Consider the following 24,294-nt stretch of genomic DNA (forward strand, 5'->3'; position numbering starts at 1 on the left):
AAACTGTCTATAAATGACATAGACATTATATACAGATATGGTAATTTCATTTGTTACAGGGTAGTCCTAGATTGTTTATAACCAAACCACAGCAACAGCGTAGTTATGTGCTGACCAAATAATCGAGCTTATTGAAAAAACTGTCCATAAATGACATAGACATTATATACAGATATGGTAATTTCATTTGTTACAGGGTAGTCCTAGATTGTTTAGAACCAAACCACAGCAACAGCGTAGTATGGCTGACCAAATAATCGAGCTTATTGAAAAAACTGTCTATAAATGACATAGACATTATATACAGATATGGTAATTTCATTTGTTACAGGGTAGTCCTAGATTGTTTAGAACCAAACCACAGCAACAGCGTAGTATGGCTGACCAAATAATCGAGCTTATTGAAAAAACTGTCTATAAATGACATAGACATTATATACAGATATGGTAATTTCATTTGTTACAGGGTAGTCCTAGATTGTTTATAACCAAACCACAGCAACAGCGTAGTTTTGTGCTAACCAAATAATCGAGCTTATTGAAAAAACTGTCTATAAATGACATAGACATTATATACAGATATGGTAATTTCATTTGTTACAGGGTAGTCCTAGATTGTTTATAACCAAACCACAGCAACAGCGTAGTTTTGTGCTGACCAAATGATCGAGCTTATTGAAAAAACTGTCTATAAATGACATAGACATTATATACAGATATGGTAATTTCATTTGTTACAGGGTAGTCCTAGATTGTTTATAACCAAACCACAGCAACAGCGTAGTTTTGTGCTGACCAAATAATCGAGCTTATTGAAAAAACTGTCTATAAATGACATAGACATTATATACAGATATGGTAATTTCATTTGTTACAGGGTAGTCCTAGATTGTTTAGAACCAAACCACAGCAACAGCGTAGTTTTGTGCTGACCAAATAATCGAGCTTATTGAAAAAACTGTCTATAAATGACATAGACATTATATACAGATATGGTAATTTCATTTGTTACAGGGTAGTCCTAGATTGTTTATAACCAAACCACAGCAACAGCGTAGTTTTGTGCTGACCAAATAATCGAGCTTATTGAAAAAACTGTCTATAAATGACATAGACATTATATACAGATATGGTAATTTCATTTGTTACAGGGTAGTCCTAGATTGTTTATAACCAAACCACAGCAACAGCGTAGTATGGCTGACCAAATAATCGAGCTTATTGAAAAAACTGTCTATAAATGACATAGACATTATATACAGATATGGTAATTTCATTTGTTACAGGGTAGTCCTAGATTGTTTAGAACCAAACCACAGCAACAGCGTAGTATGGCTGACCAAATAATCGAGCTTATTGAAAAAACTGTCTATAAATGACATAGACATTATATACAGATATGGTAATTTCATTTGTTACAGGGTAGTCCTAGATTGTTTATAACCAAACCACAGCAACAGCGTAGTATGGCTGACCAAATAATCGAGCTTATTGAAAAAACTGTCTATAAATGACATAGACATTATATACAGATATGGTAATTTCATTTGTTACAGGGTAGTCCTAGATTGTTTATAACCAAACCACAGCAACAGCGTAGTATGGCTGACCAAATAATCGAGCTTATTGAAAAAACTGTCTATAAATGACATAGACATTATATACAGATATGGTAATTTCATTTGTTACAGGGTAGTCCTAGATTGTTTAGAACCAAACCACAGCAACAGCGTAGTATGGCTGACCAAATAATCGAGCTTATTGAAAAAACTGTCTATAAATGACATAGACATTATATACAGATATGGTAATTTCATTTGTTACAGGGTAGTCCTAGATTGTTTATAACCAAACCACAGCAACAGCGTAGTTTTGTGCTAACCAAATAATCGAGCTTATTGAAAAAACTGTCTATAAATGACATAGACATTATATACAGATATGGTAATTTCATTTGTTACAGGGTAGTCCTAGATTGTTTATAACCAAACCACAGCAACAGCGTAGTTTTGTGCTGACCAAATGATCGAGCTTATTGAAAAAACTGTCTATAAATGACATAGACATTATATACAGATATGGTAATTTCATTTGTTACAGGGTAGTCCTAGATTGTTTATAACCAAACCACAGCAACAGCGTAGTTTTGTGCTGACCAAATAATCGAGCTTATTGAAAAAAACTGTCTATAAATGACATAGACATTATATACAGATATGGTAATTTCATTTGTTACAGGGTAGTCCTAGATTGTTTAGAACCAAACCACAGCAACAGCGTAGTTTTGTGCTGACCAAATAATCGAGCTTATTGAAAAAACTGTCTATAAATGACATAGACATTATATACAGATATGGTAATTTCATTTGTTACAGGGTAGTCCTAGATTGTTTATAACCAAACCACAGCAACAGCGTAGTTTTGTGCTGACCAAATAATCGAGCTTATTGAAAAAACTGTCTATAAATGACATAGACATTATATTATACAGATATGGTAATTTCATTTGTTACAGGGTAGTCCTAGATTGTTTAGAACCAAACCACAGCAACAGCGTAGTATGGCTGACCAAATAATCGAGCTTATTGAAAAAACTGTCTATAAATGACATAGACATTATATACAGATATGGTAATTTCATTTGTTACAGGGTAGTCCTAGATTGTTTATAACCAAACCACAGCAACAGCGTAGTTTTGTACTGACCAAATACTCCAGGTTGTCGAAGCAACTGTCGGTACAGGCTATTGACACGATATAGAGGCTGCTGCGGTATTTTCATACGTTACAGGGCAACCGTCGCTAGAAACCATTCGTTCATACTCAACTATTTAGATTCTGGCACTATGCATTTCTATAGAATTATAGTAGACTAAGATTGTCTTTGAATAAGTTATAGGTTTTAGGTGTTTTTCAGAGAAATATGTGTAGTGCAATCTACTTCATTGTAATATTTCTAGAAAGTTTTTATTTTGGTAGATGGTTTCCATAATATAAAAGTACTATATTCTGAAACTATAAACGCGTACGGTCTTACGCCATGAAACGGGTAATCATGAACACACAGTATTAGTGCCGTAGCCTCTGTAATGTTATACGTTGGTGAGGTCTTACGCCATGAAACGGGTAATCATGAACACACAGTATTAGTGCCGTAGCCTCTGTAGTGTTATACGTTGGTGAGGTCTTACGCCATGAAACGGGTAATCATGAACACACAGTATTAGTGCCGTAGCCTCTGTAGTGTTATACGTTGGTGAGGTCTTACGCCATGAAACGGGTAATCATGAACACACAGTATTAGTGCCGTAGCCTCTGTAGTGTTATACGTTGGTGAGGTCTTACGCCATGAAACGGGTAATCATGAACACACAGTATTAGTGCCGTAGCCTCTGTAGTGTTTATACGTTGCTGAACTTCCGTTTACCCGCGGCATCGCACACAATGTGCAGCTGAACAATGTATAGTAGGAACATCCCTTTTAGATATATGAAACACTCCTGTAATAAGCCTTGGCTACTGCAAAATATTTCAATCTGATCTATTTTTAAATAATTGGACTTTAAGTTTATAAAGAACTATTTTCAGGCTATAATCTTCATTCACCAATGACATAAACCGAATGTCTCAGAATAATAAAGTCAATGAAAAGTCCTGAGCCTTTTATTGAAAGTAGTTATATGTATTATGATGGATTTGAAAACGGAAATAGGCATGCATGAAGTAGATATATTTTCCAATGTTCACACGTTGTTTTTACGTAGGAGCACTTCTGGTTGGAATGAATTATATTTTCGACGCCAAAGTCAAGTTTAACTTCATACCCCGAATAAGAAATTATATTTAATTAAAAGAGTCTACTTCAGTAAACTTCCGCTTGTTATACTTCAACTTCAAGTAAAAGCGCTTGTAATCTACTTAGGTATTAGAGATAGAGTGAAAGACATCTTCAAGATGTGCCTTACTCTTCCATAGACCGACCTTGGTGCTCACTCTCTCCACTGTACGTCAAACGTGCCTCAATATAATGTAGGAACACACACCGAGATCTTGGCGAACAGTCCCGATATGCTAACAATATTAATGATTTTTTAATTCTCTGAAATGATATGTATGCCTACTTGGCGGGCCACCTAGCTTCAAAGGCACGAATATCTCTAAACCTGACACAGTACACTGTACGCCCTTGCTTCATGAGCCCGAAGTGTTTGATGGCTGCATCCCTCAGGCACAGAGGGTGGAGTATCTTGTGTAACCGACTTCCCGGTATCCTATCCCAGCTCTCTGTAGTCACGGAGTGAATGGATCGTTCAGTCATATTAGTAGGCCTATAGTTCCCAGTCTCTTCACTTCTTTCTTCTAGCTATTGTAAATATGCCGTTTCACAATATCAAAATGAAGTAATTTCTATAATCTAAAACAAACTAAATGGTTGTAATTCGTCATTGCTCCTATCTATACTAAGTCAGGTAATCCGAACACAGTTCTGGAATGAACATATTATAATGAGTAGTATTTCTGCATACTAAGCCAAATTTTATCTAAATGTGTCCAACAGATTTTGTAGGACTATGTATCAAAAATACAAATATTGCAATATCCAAACATCATTCTTGGAAAATCTCCGTATTGGTACGGTTAAGTTTAGGATTGTACATGTATGTCTGTTTTGTAGTACTAATTGTGTAGTTGCATTTGAAAAAGATGTATATTATGTAAAATTGTTTATTTGATGTTATTGATACCTTTTATTGTATAACAAATGTTCTAGAAATATAGACTGTGCGCTTTTATAGTGTGACCCAAAGGCTGTTATACAGTAAGTCGCTATAGACTTTGCTACAACATCGGTGTTCAGTGACACTAACGCATGAGGGATTAGATGTTCGACCGACATGTTTGTTGTCACAACAGCTTCAATTAAATTGATCTATTGTGTATTGAGAGTCACAGTTGATATGTTCTTTGATAGGATATAGCCTACTCGTACTAGGTTTGATTTTGCTTTTACATCTGACAGGTTTAGGTTAATACTGAGGTTTTAGGCAAGGTTATAACAAAATATGTATGTGTGGATATACATATATATATATCTAAAATTTATGGGCTTCATAGAACAAACATTTCTCCTCCTCATGTCGTTCAGATTTACGTGTGATCCAAGTTTTAGAGAAATTGTACCTAAATAATATCAATGTCTTAACTTTAATCAGATAAAAAACCAAGATTCTTCATGCAAATCTATTTGTTATGAATATAATATACACGTTAACCTCCTCCACAATCACAAACACGTGTGCTTCCTCCCTTCAATGGTAAACCACACGCGGAGATTTCATGTAGGCCTAAATTTTTACAGTGAGTGGAGAGCGTCTTTGTGATTAACCTGTCACTTATAGCACTCATTATTCACCCCACTATTTCCATTTTACCTCTATGTTAGAGAGGACTTCTTAGCCCTAACTTCGCCTGGTAAAATAAGACATTCTTTCTTTTTCTTTTATGAATAAAAATGTCACACGTAGAAATGTCACTGTATTTAACTTGTTTACAAATTTCTTTATTCTTCTATTTTCTCGTTTCCCATCATGGTTACAAATAAGACCAATGTATACTATTCGCTAACGCTCAACCAAATCCTATGGAATGACACGAACCATCATCGAACTCGGTGTCGATCATATAAAAATGAACCTTCATACAAACCTACAAGTCTAGTAATAGGTCATTCGTGTTCGAGTTATCGTGACAGACAGAGATGGAATGTTTGTAGCCTCTAGATTGATAGACTTCGCTGACGCTCAGCCAATAAAGATATGTAAATAGGATAAAGCTATATAAATGTAATTGGTTCTCAGCAGGTTTGTGGGCACCGGTAACGGCAGTGTTTGTGGGCAATCGCTCCCACATTTAGTGGCTGAATATTTACAGCTGTGTGCTAGGGCTCGAGTTATGGGCCGTTGTGGCCAACTCCCCCCTCACCACCCCACCACAGCCCCGCGTAGTTTGTTATCCTTGTTGATGTATCGGGGTTGGTTGGCTAATAGAGAAATGAACAAAATAAAGTTTAATTGGTTTAAGCAACTGAGCATTTCCCAAACTGGGTTTCATTGTTTAGTTAAATCATGGCATTTAATCTATCTAATACTGTACTCTGTTCTGGGAAACATAAAACGATAGAGTCGTGGATCGTTTTTGTTAGTCCACACTAATTAACCAGTCAAACTCTTATACTCTTTTGTATACATTATAATACTTGACTGCTATCTCAGACCCTCTAGAATTATACTGTGCGGTGACGCCGCTATTTCTGGGGACGTTCTTCTTTCATCGCCATCACTACGGAGTACATATCGCACCGATGGTCGAAGGAAAGTGTACTGCAGCTCAATATACAACATCATTTAATAATAACGCTGATAGTGTTGTTCCTATACAAGAATTTGGAAGGTTCGGTGCACTAAGAAAACAGACCCCGAATCATAACCAACGTTTTATAAATCATAAACAATAAACTGAGCCGTGAAAAAAAGATTTAGATTTATTTTAAGTTCTCTTCTCTTTACAATATTTAACACTCAGAAATCTTCATAGCGGTGTTGAATTCCAGAGAGAAATGAGAGGGCCAACTAAAACAAAGAATTGAGGAAGAAATATTTATTCAGACAATGTGGATTTACATTGATGGATAATAATGTGTTTACTAATTATAACCACAAATCGTAACTAACCAAAATGACAAATATTACCTATATAACATTTCCATGGAGCGTAACATTTAGAGATGCAACTTTATAGCCAAAATAATACGTTTAACCACTGAATCCCCCACAGCGTACGGGTTGTGTCCTTTACTCGCCGTTACTCACGTCGCTGTCAAATACAGAGAGTATAACTAGCCTAGTTCACAAAAGAATCACAAAATGTATATTACACGCAATCGTACACGACCCCTCTACAAGTACAGCTCACTAGCCTTCTCCTATACATCTACACGTGAAAGCTACACTACAGTGGCACGAGATTTCTTAGTCAAATCAATCCAAAAATATAATGTAGGTGAAGAGTTGGCAATGCCAAGGCACAAGCAGGCCGCGTGGAGCGCCCACACACTCTGACTCACAGATATGATCGTGTGTTCCCTTTACATTAATTGAGCAGTAAGACACGACGACAGTAGACAAAACAGCGACTTAACCTAGGTACAGGGAGACCGTTACGGAATGTTGCAGTGAAAAGCGTGCAGTGGTCTACTGGGGGAAGGGGAAGGGGGGGGGCGCCCTGTACATGTGTGGGAAACTGAATAGTGATAGAGAGTGAGTACGTTCCTGACACAGACTCCATCTTAACCGTCCTCGGGCCGACCGTTCGTCAGATTAATCTACTATTCCAGGAAAAAATGATTTGACTTCTACAGAGGTGACCGTAACACCGGTAGAAGACAGACAAGTTACCACATGTCAAGAGTGTATTACACTACTTTTGTTTACAAATAGAATAATTTATATAGTGTTATATATGTATTTAATGAATGCAATGACTGATGGTTTCTACCTTTTTTTGTAGTTCTTTCTATTACGATTGTAGGTTTAACCGACTTTTGGGTTATACGACACAAACCTGGTTCCGTCACGGTCTGTTAAGATGGAGGCTGCTGCATTAAAAACTCTCCTCGGTCTGTATTTTAAACTTTGAAGGCAAAACGATTAAGGATAAAAGCAAATATTAGTAACAGTATTCAAGGTGCAAGATTCATCTACCACTCTCTGTGTTTAACATCTATTTAAGCAGAGCGCCCCCCTGAACAAACACATTCCTGGAAGATCTGGGTCAAGTAACATTTTAGTGTAGTTACTATTCATTGCGTTCAAAGAGAAATAGAATCATTGTCTAGCATACACAGTAGTGTTACTGAACAGCAAAATGTTCCAACTTCCTTCCGGATGGAAACAAACTAAAATGAACATCGAGCTTAACAAATTATGAGGCATTATTCATTTCAATTATGATACTTTAAAAAAAGAATGGAATACTACAATTTATATACCGATGACCTATTCTACTCCAACAAAAAAATTAGATAAAAATACTGTAACGAATATTTTGCCTACATTTTTAAATGGTGTGACAGTTAATGACACATATATGCGCATATTCATGCTATAGACTTTTGCATCCTAGAATATATAATATTTACATGAAACATTACAGCTATAATTCTTCCAATAAATTACCTTCACTAAACATGTTTTGAATATAAAATTATTCTTTAATTACATATTAACAATACTAATTGTAACATCTAATTCAATTAAAATAAATAAGAATAAGAACAATTTACAGATAACTCTTACATATACACTACTTCAAAATATCTTTCACTAATATTCTCTTTTTCTTCTAACAAATCTGCACTATATATTTATAATTTTATTTATCACGCTAAGAAAAAGTGGACGAATGCAATAACAATGTACTTTGAGATAGCAATCTCGAGCTAAGCCTTGCAGTACGCGAGACAAAACTCTACTATCGTAAGATCGAGAAGACATGAGATTACTGAGGGCGAGCGATACGGGGTTAATAACTTAGTTAAAATTTGGGACATCATCGAAAGTGTTCAGTAAAAAATTGTGCAGTATTGCGCAGAAAATCACATGTATCTAAGTAAATAAGTTGCAATAATAAGTAATTTATAGTCTATAATTTATAAATTGAGCACTTTTTAAGAGCTATAACAATACTAAACCAAAATATGCACTTCTATAATAGAAAAAACTTAAAATATAAAAATAATAGGAATTAACATAGGTGAGTTTATAATTATTGATTTATACAAAGTAAAAGACAGATTTAACCGAAATAACACTAGTTATTACAAACACTATAGGCCGACAGATTCCATGTGGTCCTCGGCCCGACGATGCGCAGTAGCCTATTGCTCACGTGGAGTAGAGGGGGAACTCGCGAGCTCAGTTTGGCCGGTTCCCCTCTTGCGCATCTAGGAGACCACATGGAACCTCTCGGCCTGTACAACTGCTTACTAGTATCTTGTGTAACAGCTTCATTTTGAAGACGTTAAGGACTTGTGTATCGTAATTATTACTGAAACTCTGTGAACGCTTCAATACATACCAGTGTTGTTTTTAAATTTAACACTTTGCTGAAGTTCCCCTTTTCTTCAATGCAATATTCTTGAACTCATACGAAACAATAAATGCCATTTTGTTATTATGAAGTATATAACAATCAAATCTCAGTAAGAGCTTTATATAATCCAAATTACAGCATAAAGCTATACACTGCATATTACACAATGAATAAATATGGTCATTAATACTTCAGAAAATTTATTTTTTGGGATCGGCGGGAAGCAAATGGAATTGAATTATTCTCAATTTAGAAATTGTAGTTTAGAATAGTTTAAAATTACATCATTAGTTACATTAATAGTTTAAAATTATGAGCATTTGGTACGATTTTATTGATTCCTTTAACTTTGAAAACGCAACATGTTAACTGGCTGTTTTGGCACGCATTTCCTACAAAACAACTTAACATTTTTAGGAAAATTTTTGGATTTTATCGTCAAACACAACATAAATGCGATTGTTGGTCCCTCTTAGTCAATCTAGCTTATACACAGCAATGAAATAAACATAACTCAAAGAAAACGCATACTTCTTTAACACTCATCGAGTGAGGTTATATATCTAACGTGAATGTGAAGTGCATATTCAATATAATTACATTTTATGACACCACATTACTTTAGACAATGCTACAAATATGACACAAGTGATATTGATACTGAAAAAAAATAACTAAGAACTTACTGGCGACAATATTGTATGGTTGTATCACTTTCACGGGATGAAATATGCATCAACGCTGAATAGAAGAAATTAAAGTATATAAACTTATCATGCCGACATATTAACGGTGACATTGTGGGGCTTGTGTGAAAAAAGTAAACAATTCCAAGAACTTAATTTGAAACGCACTTTCAACGCGATAAGAAGTATTATTCCGTAATATTTCCCCTGCGATTCCTCACATTACGTTTCCCGTATTTCTATATAAATTAAATCATTGGTTCCATGATTACCTAGGTACAAAACAAAACAAAAATATCACTGTACAATCAGTTTCAATACCCTAGTACTAGTTCATAATAAGTCTCAAAATCAAGTTCGTGATAAGTTGTTACGAGTTGCATTGCTATAGAAATTCTAGCTGTTACGCAGCGAACTCCAATTTAACGTTAACGAGACTTGGAACGACAAGTGTTAAGCTTCAATACTGATCTGCAGTCTTAAAGATTTACTTAATATAACCACCTTCATATATATACAAGTGTTAAAGTAAGAACCTTAAATAATATAACTATCGGCTATTTGAGAATCTAAGAAATTTGAAGAAGTCTAAACGAAAACTAAACAGACACACACTATACTCTGAACAAAAGAATATCAATTCGACTAGATGAACACCCCGAGTTACAACCACTACCTACTCATCCAGGACCTGGACCGTGGCTGGACTGACGGTGCGGTCTTAGGGATCCGCGATCGGGAGTTGACAAGGTTCCACAGTTCGCTAAAGTAAGAGGGGGGAAGCAGACTGAACAGAAAGTCCTCCGGTTCCCCTTTCTGGATCATCTTGAAGGTGCGCGGCTCCTGGATGCCCAGGGCACCGACACTGGTGTGGGTGTAGTTGATCCTGGACAACAGTGTGCCGGTGATGTGGACGTCGTCTATCCAGAAATACTCGCTACGCTGGGCCTCCCGGTAGAGCCGGAACACGGCGTCCGGTGAGTAGAGGATAGCCCAGCCCGTGCAGTAGTCCGGGTACCAGCGGTCGGCGAACTCTCGGTGGCTCACCCGCCACTTGGAGCGGTAGGATCGCTTCACTATGGCACTGTAGAGGACGTCGCAGAGTACCAACTTGCGGGCACCCAGGGGCGACAGCTCGCGCGTCAGGAACTCCTCCAGAAACGGCGTGTTGACGAACACGTCGTCGTCAGTCTTGAGTACGTACTTGGCTCCTGGACAGTGGTAGGTGACCCACTTCAGTCCGAGCACGTGTTTGTAAGTGAGGTTCCTGTAGGAGTCCAGGAAGCTGCCTTGCACCATGTCGTGGTGTTCGTCGTTTTCCCGCTCCAGCGACTCCTGGGCGCCGGTGGAGTTGGTCTCCCCCACCAGGAACACCAGGTGCACCGACTGTCCCCACGTGTTCCTGATGGCCCGGCGGTGGTACTCGTGGCCGGGGGCGGAGTGGACGATGACCACGAACAGTGGAGGGGACGAGCTGTTGCACACCGGGTCGTTCATGTGGAACGTGAAGTTGTGGAGGTCGATGAGGGAGGTCACGTCCCCGGGGTCGAGCAGGGAGAGGTCGAAGGGGTCCGGCACGAGGGTGACGTTACTGGGGTCGAGCAGGAGGTAGCTGGGAGCGGGGGGTGGCTCCGGGACACAGTAGGGGGGCCCCGGACATCCCCCCGACATCCGCCACACGCTCACACAGACGAAGGTGGCGGTGAGCACCACAGCTAGTAGTGGGTAGGTGCGCCTCTCCAGCATCGTGTCACCAGCTCCGCATACTTCTGGAACAAACAGAACAATGATTAATTACGGATCAACTCGTCGCTTTCAGGACAAAAGGTCGTATCTAAAAAATATACTAAATTAAGATATGACCACCATCGTGTTCATGACGACGTATTTCCGTTGGGTACCTTTGCTGTGTTATTGCATCCTAGCAGAGGGGTATATCTAAAACTTCAACAAACTGTTTCAAGACAAACTGGCGTATATCGAGATACGTTTATTTGTGATGAGTGGAAGCGGGATGCACTTGTATTTGCTAGGGCGTAACTCAAAATACACCTCATTGTCATGAAGAAATACAGACCACATCGCTTTCAAAATGAGTTACATCCAGAACGCTTTACGTTGCTGTGCATGTTCAACTAGTCTTTGCTGCTTGCTTTGTAGTTTTGTTATAAATAAACTTGTTTTTGCCTTTTGCTAAGTGATTTTATTTACCACTAATGATTTGATTATTTAGTTTTTGGTTTGTTTTAGATTAAATGGTAGACACAAGTTAATCAAGATTGATGTGCTGGTGAAATGGGACGATCGTGATGTGAACGTTATAAACATAAAGGATGTAAAACATATTATTTATTTATTGTATACGGTTAACACCATTTTATATTACATAATAAATTTATAGTTTGGATTTAGATGGCTAACAATACAGGCATCTAATTCTATGTATATGAGGTTACCTCCGCCCTTATTACTATTAAATACATACTCTTATAGACCAAACACAAATTAACAGACCATACAATTGATTTAAATAAATAATTACAAAGACGTACAACTTGTGCTAAATCATTACAAGTATTAAGAAACCTTATTATATTATAAATATATAAAGAAATGGTTCTAATCAACAGGCAACTTCAAAATATGTCTACACTCTACATATTCCAGAATAAACGGATCACCACCATCATATTAATAATGATGGACAATATGAGAGTTGAGAAAAAGTGAGAATGCTTTTCCGTGGAAAGTATTTCTATGCTACCTATGATTTAGTACTGCTACCGGTGATTTATTACTGCTACCGATGATTTAATACTGCTACCGATGATTTATTACTGCTACCGATGATTTAGTACTGCTACCGATGATTTAGTACTGCTACCGATGATTTAGCACTGCTACCGATGATTTAGTACTGCTACCGATGATTTAGTACTGCTACCGATGATTTAGTACTGCTACCGATGATTTAGTACTGCTACCGATGATTTAGTACTGCTACCGATGATTTAGTACTGCTACCGATGATTTAGTACTGCTACCGATGATTTAGTACTGCTACCGATGATTTAGCACTGCTACCGATGATTTAGTACTGCTACCGATGATTTAGTACTGCTACCGATGATTTAGCACTGCTACCGATGATTTAGCACTGCTACCGATGATTTAGTACTGCTACCGATGATTTAGTACTGCTACCGATGATTTAGTACTGCTACCGATGATTTAGTACTGCTACCGATGATTTATTACTGCTACCGATGATTTATTACTGCTTCCGATGATTTATTACTGCTACCGATGATTTAGAACTGCTAACGATGATTTATTACTGCTACCGATGGGGATTCTTCAGAAATTAATGAACTATTGGAGAAAAGAGATTTTGAGATTGACAATGAAACCCAATGCAATGAGAACATGGTTATAGATGATGAAGATGACTAAACCTGTTACAAAACTGTTAACAATAAGTAAATGGAAAGATAAGAGCGAAGAAGAGACAAAAATAAAGGAGAAAATATTTTTAATCCACACAGTAAAGTTCACTCTAATGTTACTGAGAAGATACCTCTTATTAAAGTGCCTTCAAGAAGAGCAAGGAAAAGAAATGCAAACGTAATGTATAGAGAAAAATGAAGACTTTTGATCAGAACATAGTGATATTTGTGAGGATAGTGATGATTAAGATGCTGATCCGACTTATCGCCCACCAAAATATGAAACGAGAAACTATAAAGGTGAAGCATTTTCGGTTTGCGTAAAATGCCTTGCGTTTCTATGCTATAACCATTTCACTAATACAGGTTATTCTGAAAAAAACTCGTTATTGGAAAACTTAGAGAATCAAAGTAAAACAATTGGGACAAGAATAAAAGCAAGATTCGTGACAGTCAACAGCCAATAAAAACATACAGAAAATATACACAATACAATATACACAATATACTACAGGACTATGAAGTTGAAGGGTGCGATAGGAAAGTAGCCGTTGACTAGAAGAAAAAAACATAATAAAAAGTAATTGCTCATGAAAAAAGATTAAACGGTTTAGAGTATGTAAGCCTAAAAACTGGAAAGATAGTTCCACCTAAAAAAAAATTAAAAATAGGTGTGATAGCACAGCTCACACTCAAACAGAAGGGGAAATGTAAAGAGTTTACAGAAGAAGAAATAAAGACTTCGTTAACAGCTTTTAATGCAATGGGAATTTATAGCTTCAGCAGGAATGTTAAACGACACGTCATACTGGAACATGCTAAACAAAAAACTACATTTATTATTTTAAAAGCCTAAGAGTATTTATTATCTTCTTCTTAAATGTGATGAACTACAAAAAGTATGCAATAAATGTTTTTAAATACCTGTCACTTAGCGAGTGATTCATTAGAACTATTTTGGAAGAAAACAGAGCAAACTGGAATCATTACTAAAGATAAAAGAGGAGGAAGAGCTAAAAAAAAACTTCAGATGGTAGATGATGTGGAAAAACAGGCGATACTGGAACATATTTCTAGATTCCCTAAAATGGAGTCTCATTATTGTATACAGAGTTCACAACTAGACTACTTACACCCTGATCTCAACAGAAATACTCGTAAAATGGTGGACATGTTTAGTAATGAATACAAAGAAAAAGGTATCTCTTCATCGTATAACAAGTATTCCTCTTTAATGAAAAGTCAAAACTTATCTTTTCACCATTCCAAAAAAGATCAATGTAGCATTTGCACGTCATATAGAACGGGCACCATTCAAGAAAAGGAAAAACTGCAAACCCTTTCTATGATCATATAAATGAAAAAAAAAACTGCTGTACGAAAGAAAAAGAAATCATTGAAAGGTGATGGTGATCCAAAACATTTGTTCATCTTTTGGTTTACAGCAAGTGATATTTCTACCAAAAAGTAATGAAAGTAAAATATTTTACAGTAGACGACTTTCAAACTATAACTTTACAATTTAAAATAATAAGTCTAAGGAGTGCTACTGTTATGTTTGGCAAAAAAGGCTCTTGCGAAATTGCCACCTGCCTGTTCATGTACTTGGAAGATTTGGATAATAAACAAGTTGAAGTAGTTGATTTGTTTGCTGACGGTTGTGCTGGGCAAACCAAAACTTGTTTTTTTTTTCCCGACAAAGCTACTTCACTCCCTGTATTCCTTTGAAAATATAACAAAAGTTTCCCTCAACTTCTTTGAACCATACCACGATCAGAACGAAGGAGATGCTGCACATAGTTGTATATCACACGTATTGGAGACTTCAGGAGAAATCTTTGTACCATACATTGTAAATCAGGTTATATAATATTGAAAACCTCCTTAAAATCAAGGATGTTTTCAAGACCGTCCGAGAAGATGACTTAGGTAATACAGTCGACTGGACAACCATCCGTGAACTAATGGTTAGGAAAACAGATATGGACAAGATATTCTTCAAACTAGTCATCTTCAGAATGATTATAGATACATCAGCTTAAGACGAACCACTACAAAACAAATCAAACCTTTAGCCGTTTTGAGCATCACCTCTGAAAAGCTATACAAGGAGCCTGCACTGCTGTCTCAAGCAAATTATGACGATGTAATGGCCCTCTGCCGTGAACCAACAGCAGCAATTAAAATGGCAGAACTTGTGCAAGTCTATAAATCACTGTCCCACCAAGAACAGTCAGGTGGTACTCGGTGAACACTACCTGGCATTTACTTGTCTGAAAATGACAAATTTAAGCAACTCGTTTTGCAGTGGTAACTTAATAAGTTTTTTTATTGCTTGTTACTAGCTAATAAGTGCACACTTTAGCAATAGGCATTTTTTATAACGCAGTAAGTTTTATTTTTACTTCCAAATTATTAACTTAATCGGAAAACGATTATTCTTTAGAAAAGAAATTCATCTTTTTAACAACATTATACTTTATTACATTACAAATTATTATTTTTAATTTTATAAAGACAGCATTTCCACTTTCTTAATACTATGGCAACATTTTTAGTTTCATACTACACTTGTAAGTAAAGCCTTACGACTATAACAATTTTAAGTTTTTTATATTAATTTGTATCCACGATGACAGTGTAGTTCTTACATTGACATACAAATTCTTATTACATTACAATTTTGTAATAAATAATATTACACTTATTGACCTTACTAAATTATCTACAATTATTTCAACCTCCAACTTTATTCCTTTATCCTTAACGAATTAATTGCAATGTTAGTTCTTTATAAATAGGCGTATCTAAAATTTATAACTACCATTCAATAAATTAATTTCAAGACAAAAGGAAAACAGTTTCAAAATGACTGAAAAGGTTTTTAAAACTTTAAAGAAACAAGATAAAGTACAACACAATATCCTTACTTTGCATTAACTTCAGCAAAATCGGTCGTTAAATGTGTCTTTTACAATTTCATCACTTGATTGAAATCACTAAATTGGCTCTCCTGAAAGCGAGAAACTCTTTCTTCAGTGATGTCCCTTTAAGTTTAATTTCATTATATGTGGTTCATATGATGTGGCTGTACCTACATTTGAACTGAATTTCTAATTAGACGCACAGAGTAGTGTACACCACAAGATTGTACATATTATATATACATATACTTGAGAAACTGTCTTTATAAAATATTCAACGGATTCAGAATGTTGCATATTCTTTGTTTCAAGGTTATTTTTGACGATGGAAGGATTGTGAAGGAAACAGGATTTTCCGGACATTTGCCATCGTTCAGTAAAAAACAAGAAATCAGTAACACAACGTTTCGAGATCTGTAATCTGATTTCTTTTTCAGCCGTGACGATCTCTTCTTTTCTCGGCCGTGACGATTGCCATTGGCTTGTGCACTCTGGTCAGTCGTAGGTGGTTGGTGGACGAATGGAGATGTTTTGTGACCTGTATTCTGTAGTTCAGTTTTAATGATTAGTGTTGTGTATAGTTTTTTTTATTAAGGGCATGTTTTTAGAGTTAGTGAAGTTGACAAACAACATGGTGGTTGTGGTTCCTCACTTAGGCGTGCCACAACGCTTTGGTATGATTTGTTTATTTTAACCTAGTTTGTAATAATTATGTATTAGGTTAGTTATTTACCTGAAGAAGAGATCAGATTGCAGGTCTCGAAACGTAGTGTTACTGATTTCTTGTTTCACTGAACGATGGCAAATGTCCGGCAAAAAATCTTGTTTCCTTCAATGTTGCATAGTTCAATCAAACCACAGAAAATATTTTAATCGGGTGTCGTTAAATATTTAAATAGAAGCTAACTACGGATTTTCTTAAAACTAAATGTCACGAGACCGTATTTACCAGAACATCTCTTCTCAGAGAAAATAAATACTTAAAAAAAGTAATGGAAACAAAAAGTAATGTTATCAAATTTTAAAATAAAACATGTCTAGTATTTTTGGTGTCATTAAAGACATGTATGTACCGCAAATGTTGAATAAAAATGAGTTTTAAAAATCTTAATTTTGTTAAATTCATTGACATTATACTTTGGCACTTATATAAATGTATTACAACTATCTGATATTTATTCTCTGTATTTGTCCACGGGAAGGATGAATTTCGCTTACTTCTTAAAAATAACTGAAACGGTTATCCTGTTAAATGGTATATTTAATAATTAATACAAACATTGCCAAAAATGAAAATGGAAAGTTAATTATTACAGAATAGTGGTTGCTAAAAGGTGTTTATGTTGAATTTCACAACGTATTTTTGGTGAACATAGTGTAATTTTACTTCTTAAAGGATACATCAGAATTGTACTGATGAAATCTTTTTTAGGTTTTTATCGTGTAACCACTTTACTTATAATACTTATATTGAGGATGAAATATTGAAAAACTAAAAATAACCAATAGAATAGGGGATTTCATAAATTGTTTTGCATTGATATAGACTAGGAGCAATGTGCTTAGCTATGATAAATAGTGCTTAGGGTCGTCGTCAATTAACTTTATAGTAGTATATCGTTATTGAGCCATAATAAGTTTTCACCTCTCAGTCTCTTATATTCAATCACTATCTATTCTCTTTTATATCATTACCTTAAGACCACAGGTATGAGAAAATAAGGATGTCACAATGGAGCAACTGTTCTCGGTGCGTTACGACCGCTAGACCTAGTGCTACCACGAAGGAAATTAGCGCCACAATAGAGGAATCTGTTCACAGGTTCAAGTTACTGACCTCTGTGAACCGTCCAGGTCCGGAATCTTATCGGGCCTTAAGTAATTTCAAGCCTCAGTTTTCAAGAAACAATGCATTACGGCTTCTAGAGAAATTAGCACACAAGAGAACTGCCCGTGTATCACGTAGGCTACACCAAACAATCAACTGACGTCGACACAAAGCCCCTGTTATGTTCCATGCCATGTTCTCGCTAGCGATAGTCACGGTAATAAGCATCAATGAGAGCTCTTAATGTAACTGCAATCATGACAATGGGTTTAACATAGATTGTGAGTTGAAGAAACACAAGCTACATGGGTGCAGCAACATTTTTATCGATCAAACATTATTCGTTGCTATTAGCTGTAAATACTGTCATTGAATTGATGCTCTAGCTCTATTAATTGTTTTGATATATTCTATAATATATGAAGCAGGTCTATTGGGCAGCAGGGTTTACATTTAACAAGAAAAAATAAACTTTCCGATATGAGAACAGTATGTATTTTCTTACAATAAAGAAAAGACGACAATTGTTTACAAATAAGAATGCACGCCACATCGTAGTGGAACAGGTTGGTCGAAGTAGAAAGGAACGACGTCATTGTTGATTAGTCAGCACTGACGCCAGTGTAGTGTAAATGATGGACCAACAAGAGTCACAGCTCACTCGGACAACTTGTTACGTACACCACATCGTAGTGGAACAGGTTGGTCGAAGTAGAAAGGAACGACGTCATTGTTGATTAGTCAGCACTGACGCCGGTGTGTAGTGTAAATGATGGACCAACAAGAGTCACAGCTCACTCGGACAACTTGTTACGTACACCACATCGTAGTGGAACAGGTTGGTCGAAGTAGAAAGGAACGACGTCATTGTTGATTAGTCAGCACTGACGCCGGTGTGTAGTGTAAATGATGGACCAACAAGAGTCACAGCTCACTCGGACAACTTGTTACGTACACCACATCGTAGTGGAACAGGTTGGTCGAAGTAGAAAGGAACGACGTCATTGTTGATTAGTCAGCACTGACGCCAGTGTAGTGTAAATGATGGACCAACAAGAGTCACAGCTCACTCGGACAACTTGTTACGTACACCACATCGTAGTGGAACAGGTTGGTCGAAGTAGAAAGGAACGACGTCATTGTTGATTAGTCAGCACTGACGCCGGTGTGTAGTGTAAATGATGGACCAACAAGAGTCACAGCTCACTCGGACAACTTGTTACGTACACCACATCGTAGTGGAACAGGTTGGTCGAAGTAGAAAGGAACGACGTCATTGTTGATTAGTCAGCACTGACGCCGGTGTGTAGTGTAAATGATGGACCAACAAGAGTCACAGCTCACTCGGACAACTTGTTACGTACACCACATCGTAGTGGAACAGGTTGGTCGAAGTAGAAAGGAACGACGTCATTGTTGATTAGTCAGCACTGATGCCGGTGTGTAGTGTAAATGATGGACCAACAAGAGTCACAGCTCACTCGGACAACTTGTTACGTACACCACATCGTAGTGGAACAGGTTGGTCGAAGTAGAAAGGAACGACGTCATTGTTGATTAGTCAGCACTGACGCCGGTGTGTAGTGTAAATGATGGACCAACAAGAGTCACAGCTCACTCGGACAACTTGTTACGTACACCACATCGTAGTGGAACAGGTTGGTCGAAGTAGAAAGGAACGACGTCATTGTTGATTAGTCAGCACTGACGCCAGTGTAGTGTAAATGATGGACCAACAAGAGTCACAGCTCACTCGGACAACTTGTTACGTACACCACATCGTAGTGGAACAGGTTGGTCGAAGTAGAAAGGAACGACGTCATTGTTGATTAGTCAGCACTGACGCCGGTGTGTAGTGTAAATGATGGACCAACAAGAGTCACAGCTCACTCGGACAACTTGTTACGTACACCACATCGTAGTGGAACAGGTTGGTCGAAGTAGAAAGGAACGACGTCATTGTTGATTAGTCAGCACTGACGCCAGTGTGTAGTGTAAATGATGGACCAACAAGAGTCACAGCTCACTCGGACAACTTGTTACGTACACCACATCGTAGTGGAACAGGTTGGTCGAAGTAGAAAGGAACGAAGTCATTGTTGATTAGTCAGCACTGACGCCGGTGTGTAGTGTAAATGATAGACCAACAAGAGTCACAGCTCACTCGGACAACTTGTTACGTACACCACATCGTAGTGGAACAGGTTGGTCGAAGTAGAAAGGAACGACGTCATTGTTGATTAGTCAGCACTGACGCCGGTGTGTAGTGTAAATGATGGACCAACAAGAGTCACAGCTCACTCGGACAACTTGTTACGTACACCACATCGTAGTGGAACAGGTTGGTCGAAGTAGAAAGGAACGACGTCATTGTTGATTAGTCAGCACTGACGCCAGTGTAGTGTAAATGATGGACCAACAAGAGTCACAGCTCACTCGGACAACTTGTTACGTACACCACATCGTAGTGGAACAGGTTGGTCGAAGTAGAAAGGAACGACGTCATTGTTGATTAGTCAGCACTGACGCCGGTGTGTAGTGTAAATGATGGACCAACAAGAGTCACAGCTCACTCGGACAACTTGTTACGTACACCACATCGTAGTGGAACAGGTTGGTCGAAGTAGAAAGGAACGACGTCATTGTTGATTAGTCAGCACTGACGCCAGGGTAGTGTAAATGATGGACCAACAAGAGTCACAGCTCTTGAAGTATGAAAAAAAAATCATTGGAGAAATAATTAATTACAAGCTGGTATTATTATAAAAATAGACAAAACACACAATAAAGGAAAATGTTGTACAGAAAAGATACTTGTATGCTAAGGATTATAAAATACTATCGTGTTAAATGACTTAAATGGTTTTATAAGTTGAGCAAAGAAGACACGGTTCGCTAAAAATGTGGCTTTCTCGAAAAATCCACCAGGCGTCTTAAAGAAAGATAAAAATTAAATGAGTATTTTTGTGATAAGTAATCAGTGTACATTTTTCAAAAACGCCATTTTTGTTTACATGATAAAATAAATAATATTCGTAATAATCCCATGCAGAAACTGTAACGAACAAAGAAACTTAAGCAACAACGAACGAGAAAAATCTAAATTTGCAACGGCATTTGAGTGCAGATTACAAGCTGTGACTGCTAATTCTGTGAGAAAGGTCCACAAAACATGATCAATGTGTTTATTACAACTGGGAATATCCGAGACAATGTAAAATTATTATGCACACCTGTTGCTTAAAGTATTGAAAAACTCTACGAGTATTAAAAAACTGAGTAAAATATCAACCCTTCCAACTAAACGAGTTGAAATGTTTTAGAAAAGATAGTAGGTCAGCAGTTAATTACCCGTGTAAGAACGGAAATATTTTCTTAACTTATAGTACAAACACATTTAGTGAAATGATAAATAAAAAGGACAAGGAAAAATAGCTTGTGTTGTTGAACTGGACTATTTAACAGAGTTTGATTTGTCAGACGTTTAGAAGTTAAGATAAAATAATGTTACGGTACAGTTTCTGAGAAAACGTCGAGAGATGTTCAAATCTCGGAAAGAGATAGCAGAGCACCAGAGTGGGGAGTACGTAAGTCATAAATTATAGCTTGCCTGAAACCGGGGAATCCCAAGGCAAACTGCATTGGCCCAATATTGTTTCAAGTGACGAGGTAAAGGTGAAATACGAGTACTATGGTTTCGGAGAAAACATCGTGATCAGGAAAGAGGGCTAATAATCAGAAAACCAGAAATAGTGATTCATCACTGACGCTTACTATACACATCGGGCGTTCCCTAAGGTACCTATATTGGCCAATTTTCCAGTTGTATTTATGTATTAAAGTACTCTCGTGTTGTGAATAATTGTCTGCTGCACTTGTCAAATGAACCTGACATCTACAAGCGAGGCTCTAGATCAAATCATCTCCGACATAATCAATATATGCGATTGGTCAGTGAGCAATGACATTACCTTGACATATACAACATAGACTGCGGGCGTCATACTACACTCGGGCACATGTTTGGTAACCATGTAAACTACGACACAGAACGTGCTTTACGTTGAGTGAGGGGTTTATACATACATTAAACACGCTACCAGAGTGCAAAGTTGCATATCATGCGCACGGTATAATGGTACATCATTTCATACTAATATCTACATAATTAATTCCGTCAGCGAATTGATCTTCATGAAATTTCTCAAGCTTCACTTTAAATGTCGAGTGCCAAGAACGGTGTGAAAATGCCATATATGGCTAAAATTTCCCGGGCTCCACCCCACTGGCCTCTAATGATGAAGAAATTTAAATAAGAAATGCAATGTTGAATTAAACAGCCTGGATTTTAGTCAAAGGAAACTTATTTGACACAAGAGAACTTTACGGAGTTTTATGCGTGTTGTAAAACTTGAAACATTTTATGAAAGCAGTTGATTGTTCAAAGTTAACTTGGCATCACAACAGTAACCATTAATAATCTGTTAAATGTAACAAAAGCTGAAGTAAACATTGTTTATATTAATGTTTCTTGATTTTAGTGGCGTGTTTATTTTAAATAGCCAGCAAGTTTGTGTGAGAGCATTATTGTATTCTAACCACAACATAAACATAGGGTTTAAAAAAAAAAAACGTTAAACCAAATCAGTAAGACGGACACCAATAATCACAAAAATCAATATTTATACCTTACAACTCGAATGTTAACGAAATAGTCAATTATGATACAATATCCTTAATATTGCAATAAGGAAAACAATGTAAAACTAACTATATCCCAATATTCCAATTTTTAAAATAAACTCCAAATACTACAATTCTACATATAATACTTTCAAAATCATGTACATATCCCAATACTCCTCATGATACCCTAAAGAGTACAATGGTATATTATGATACCTACTATTACCACAGTGATTCTTGTAACGCTCATGTGAATGGTACATTATTAAAAATTATTAACTTCTGACTACATTATTTGACCAGAAAGAGAAGAGTTTTCTTAAATAATAATTTGAATGAGTGAAAGATATAGATATATATATTATAGTTTGAAAAAGATGGCTGATTAACAAATTAATATTTGACTAAAGTGCTGTAACTAAAAATGGATAAGTATTGACAAGTTGTATTTGAAATTACATTCAAATTGTAAACTATTAATTAATTTTCTTAATTAAATAAGATAAGGAGTACGCCACACCACGTGTCGCGTAAGAGGCTTCGCTGAGGTTGCTTACAAAATTTCATATCTATAGCTCTCTGTATTCTTAAGATGTCCTACGAACAGATAACAGACATTCAGACAGGAAAGAAATTTTTACATCAACCCTCCTCCCGGCGAAGGAGAAATTATATCAGCCTCCTGAATGATAAGCTCCTATAACGCTCAGCCACATTCAATAGTTAGACATGCGCATCATAGAACTCGTACTTGCTTATGTAGAAATAAAGTTTCATTCAAAGTAAACAATTTATAGATTAAAGCTTTCACGTGATATCTTGCCACATGATACGTTTACATTTTTTTTATTGTTAGGTATCATAGCAGTGTTCAAATAATAAAAGTTTCGGTAGGCTGGAAGAGTTTAATAACAATTTATAACATTGAATTTCCACTCTATTATGTTTTTCTTTTAAATCTATGAATAAAAATACCCCATGTTGAACCTCATACAATTGTACTCAGTTTGTTTAAAAATATTTTCCTAACCTATTTTTCGTTGCCATGATAAAGACTAATATATAAACATTTGCTAACGCCCAGCCAAATCCCATGGAATGACATGCACAATCATTGGACAGTGTTTCTCATATACACTTCACACAAACTTTTAAGTTCTTTGAACTTTGAACTTGGATGTCAGTTAGTTTTCGACAGACAGACAGATATACAGGCAGAAGTGATATTTTTCAGACTCACGAGTAACACGTTTCGTTAACGCTTAGCCAATAACATCTACATATAGAACTCTTATAATGCTCTTTAATTTTGTAGGCAAATTAAAATATCCCTAGAAGAAATATTAATATGACGATTGCGTAAATTGGAAACATGACTAAATCGGGCACACACGTAAAGAAAGAAAACTCCAACTCATTCGATATAAGTTTTTTTACCAACAGGACAACAATTCAAAGTTAGAACCCTCCAGCGTTGCCAAAAGGAATGGTAGCGACATTATTCAATGAAAAGGTACCTAATAATCTATTTAGGGTCCTTACATACCCCTAATTGTAGACGCTACGCTGCGGGA

General features: G+C 36.6%; 1 protein-coding gene across 1 annotated transcript; it reads right to left on the bottom strand.

Annotated features, from left to right (window-relative positions):
- Nucleotides 1-6,642: 6,642 nt before the first annotated feature.
- LOC124356747 (beta-1,3-galactosyltransferase 5) lies at nucleotides 6,643-18,104 on the bottom strand. The gene is made up of 2 exons (XM_046807935.1): nucleotides 17,902-18,104; nucleotides 6,643-11,605 (listed from the first exon to the last, which is right to left on the bottom strand). Exon 2 carries the CDS (start codon nucleotides 11,580-11,582, stop codon nucleotides 10,509-10,511), a length of 1,074 nt encoding a protein of 357 aa, XP_046663891.1. The 5' UTR covers nucleotides 11,583-11,605; nucleotides 17,902-18,104; the 3' UTR covers nucleotides 6,643-10,508.
- Nucleotides 18,105-24,294: the final 6,190 nt, after the last annotated feature.

This window comes from Homalodisca vitripennis, chromosome 1 (genome assembly GCF_021130785.1).
Source record: "Homalodisca vitripennis isolate AUS2020 chromosome 1, UT_GWSS_2.1, whole genome shotgun sequence".
Lineage (NCBI taxonomy): Eukaryota > Metazoa > Arthropoda > Insecta > Hemiptera > Cicadellidae > Homalodisca > Homalodisca vitripennis.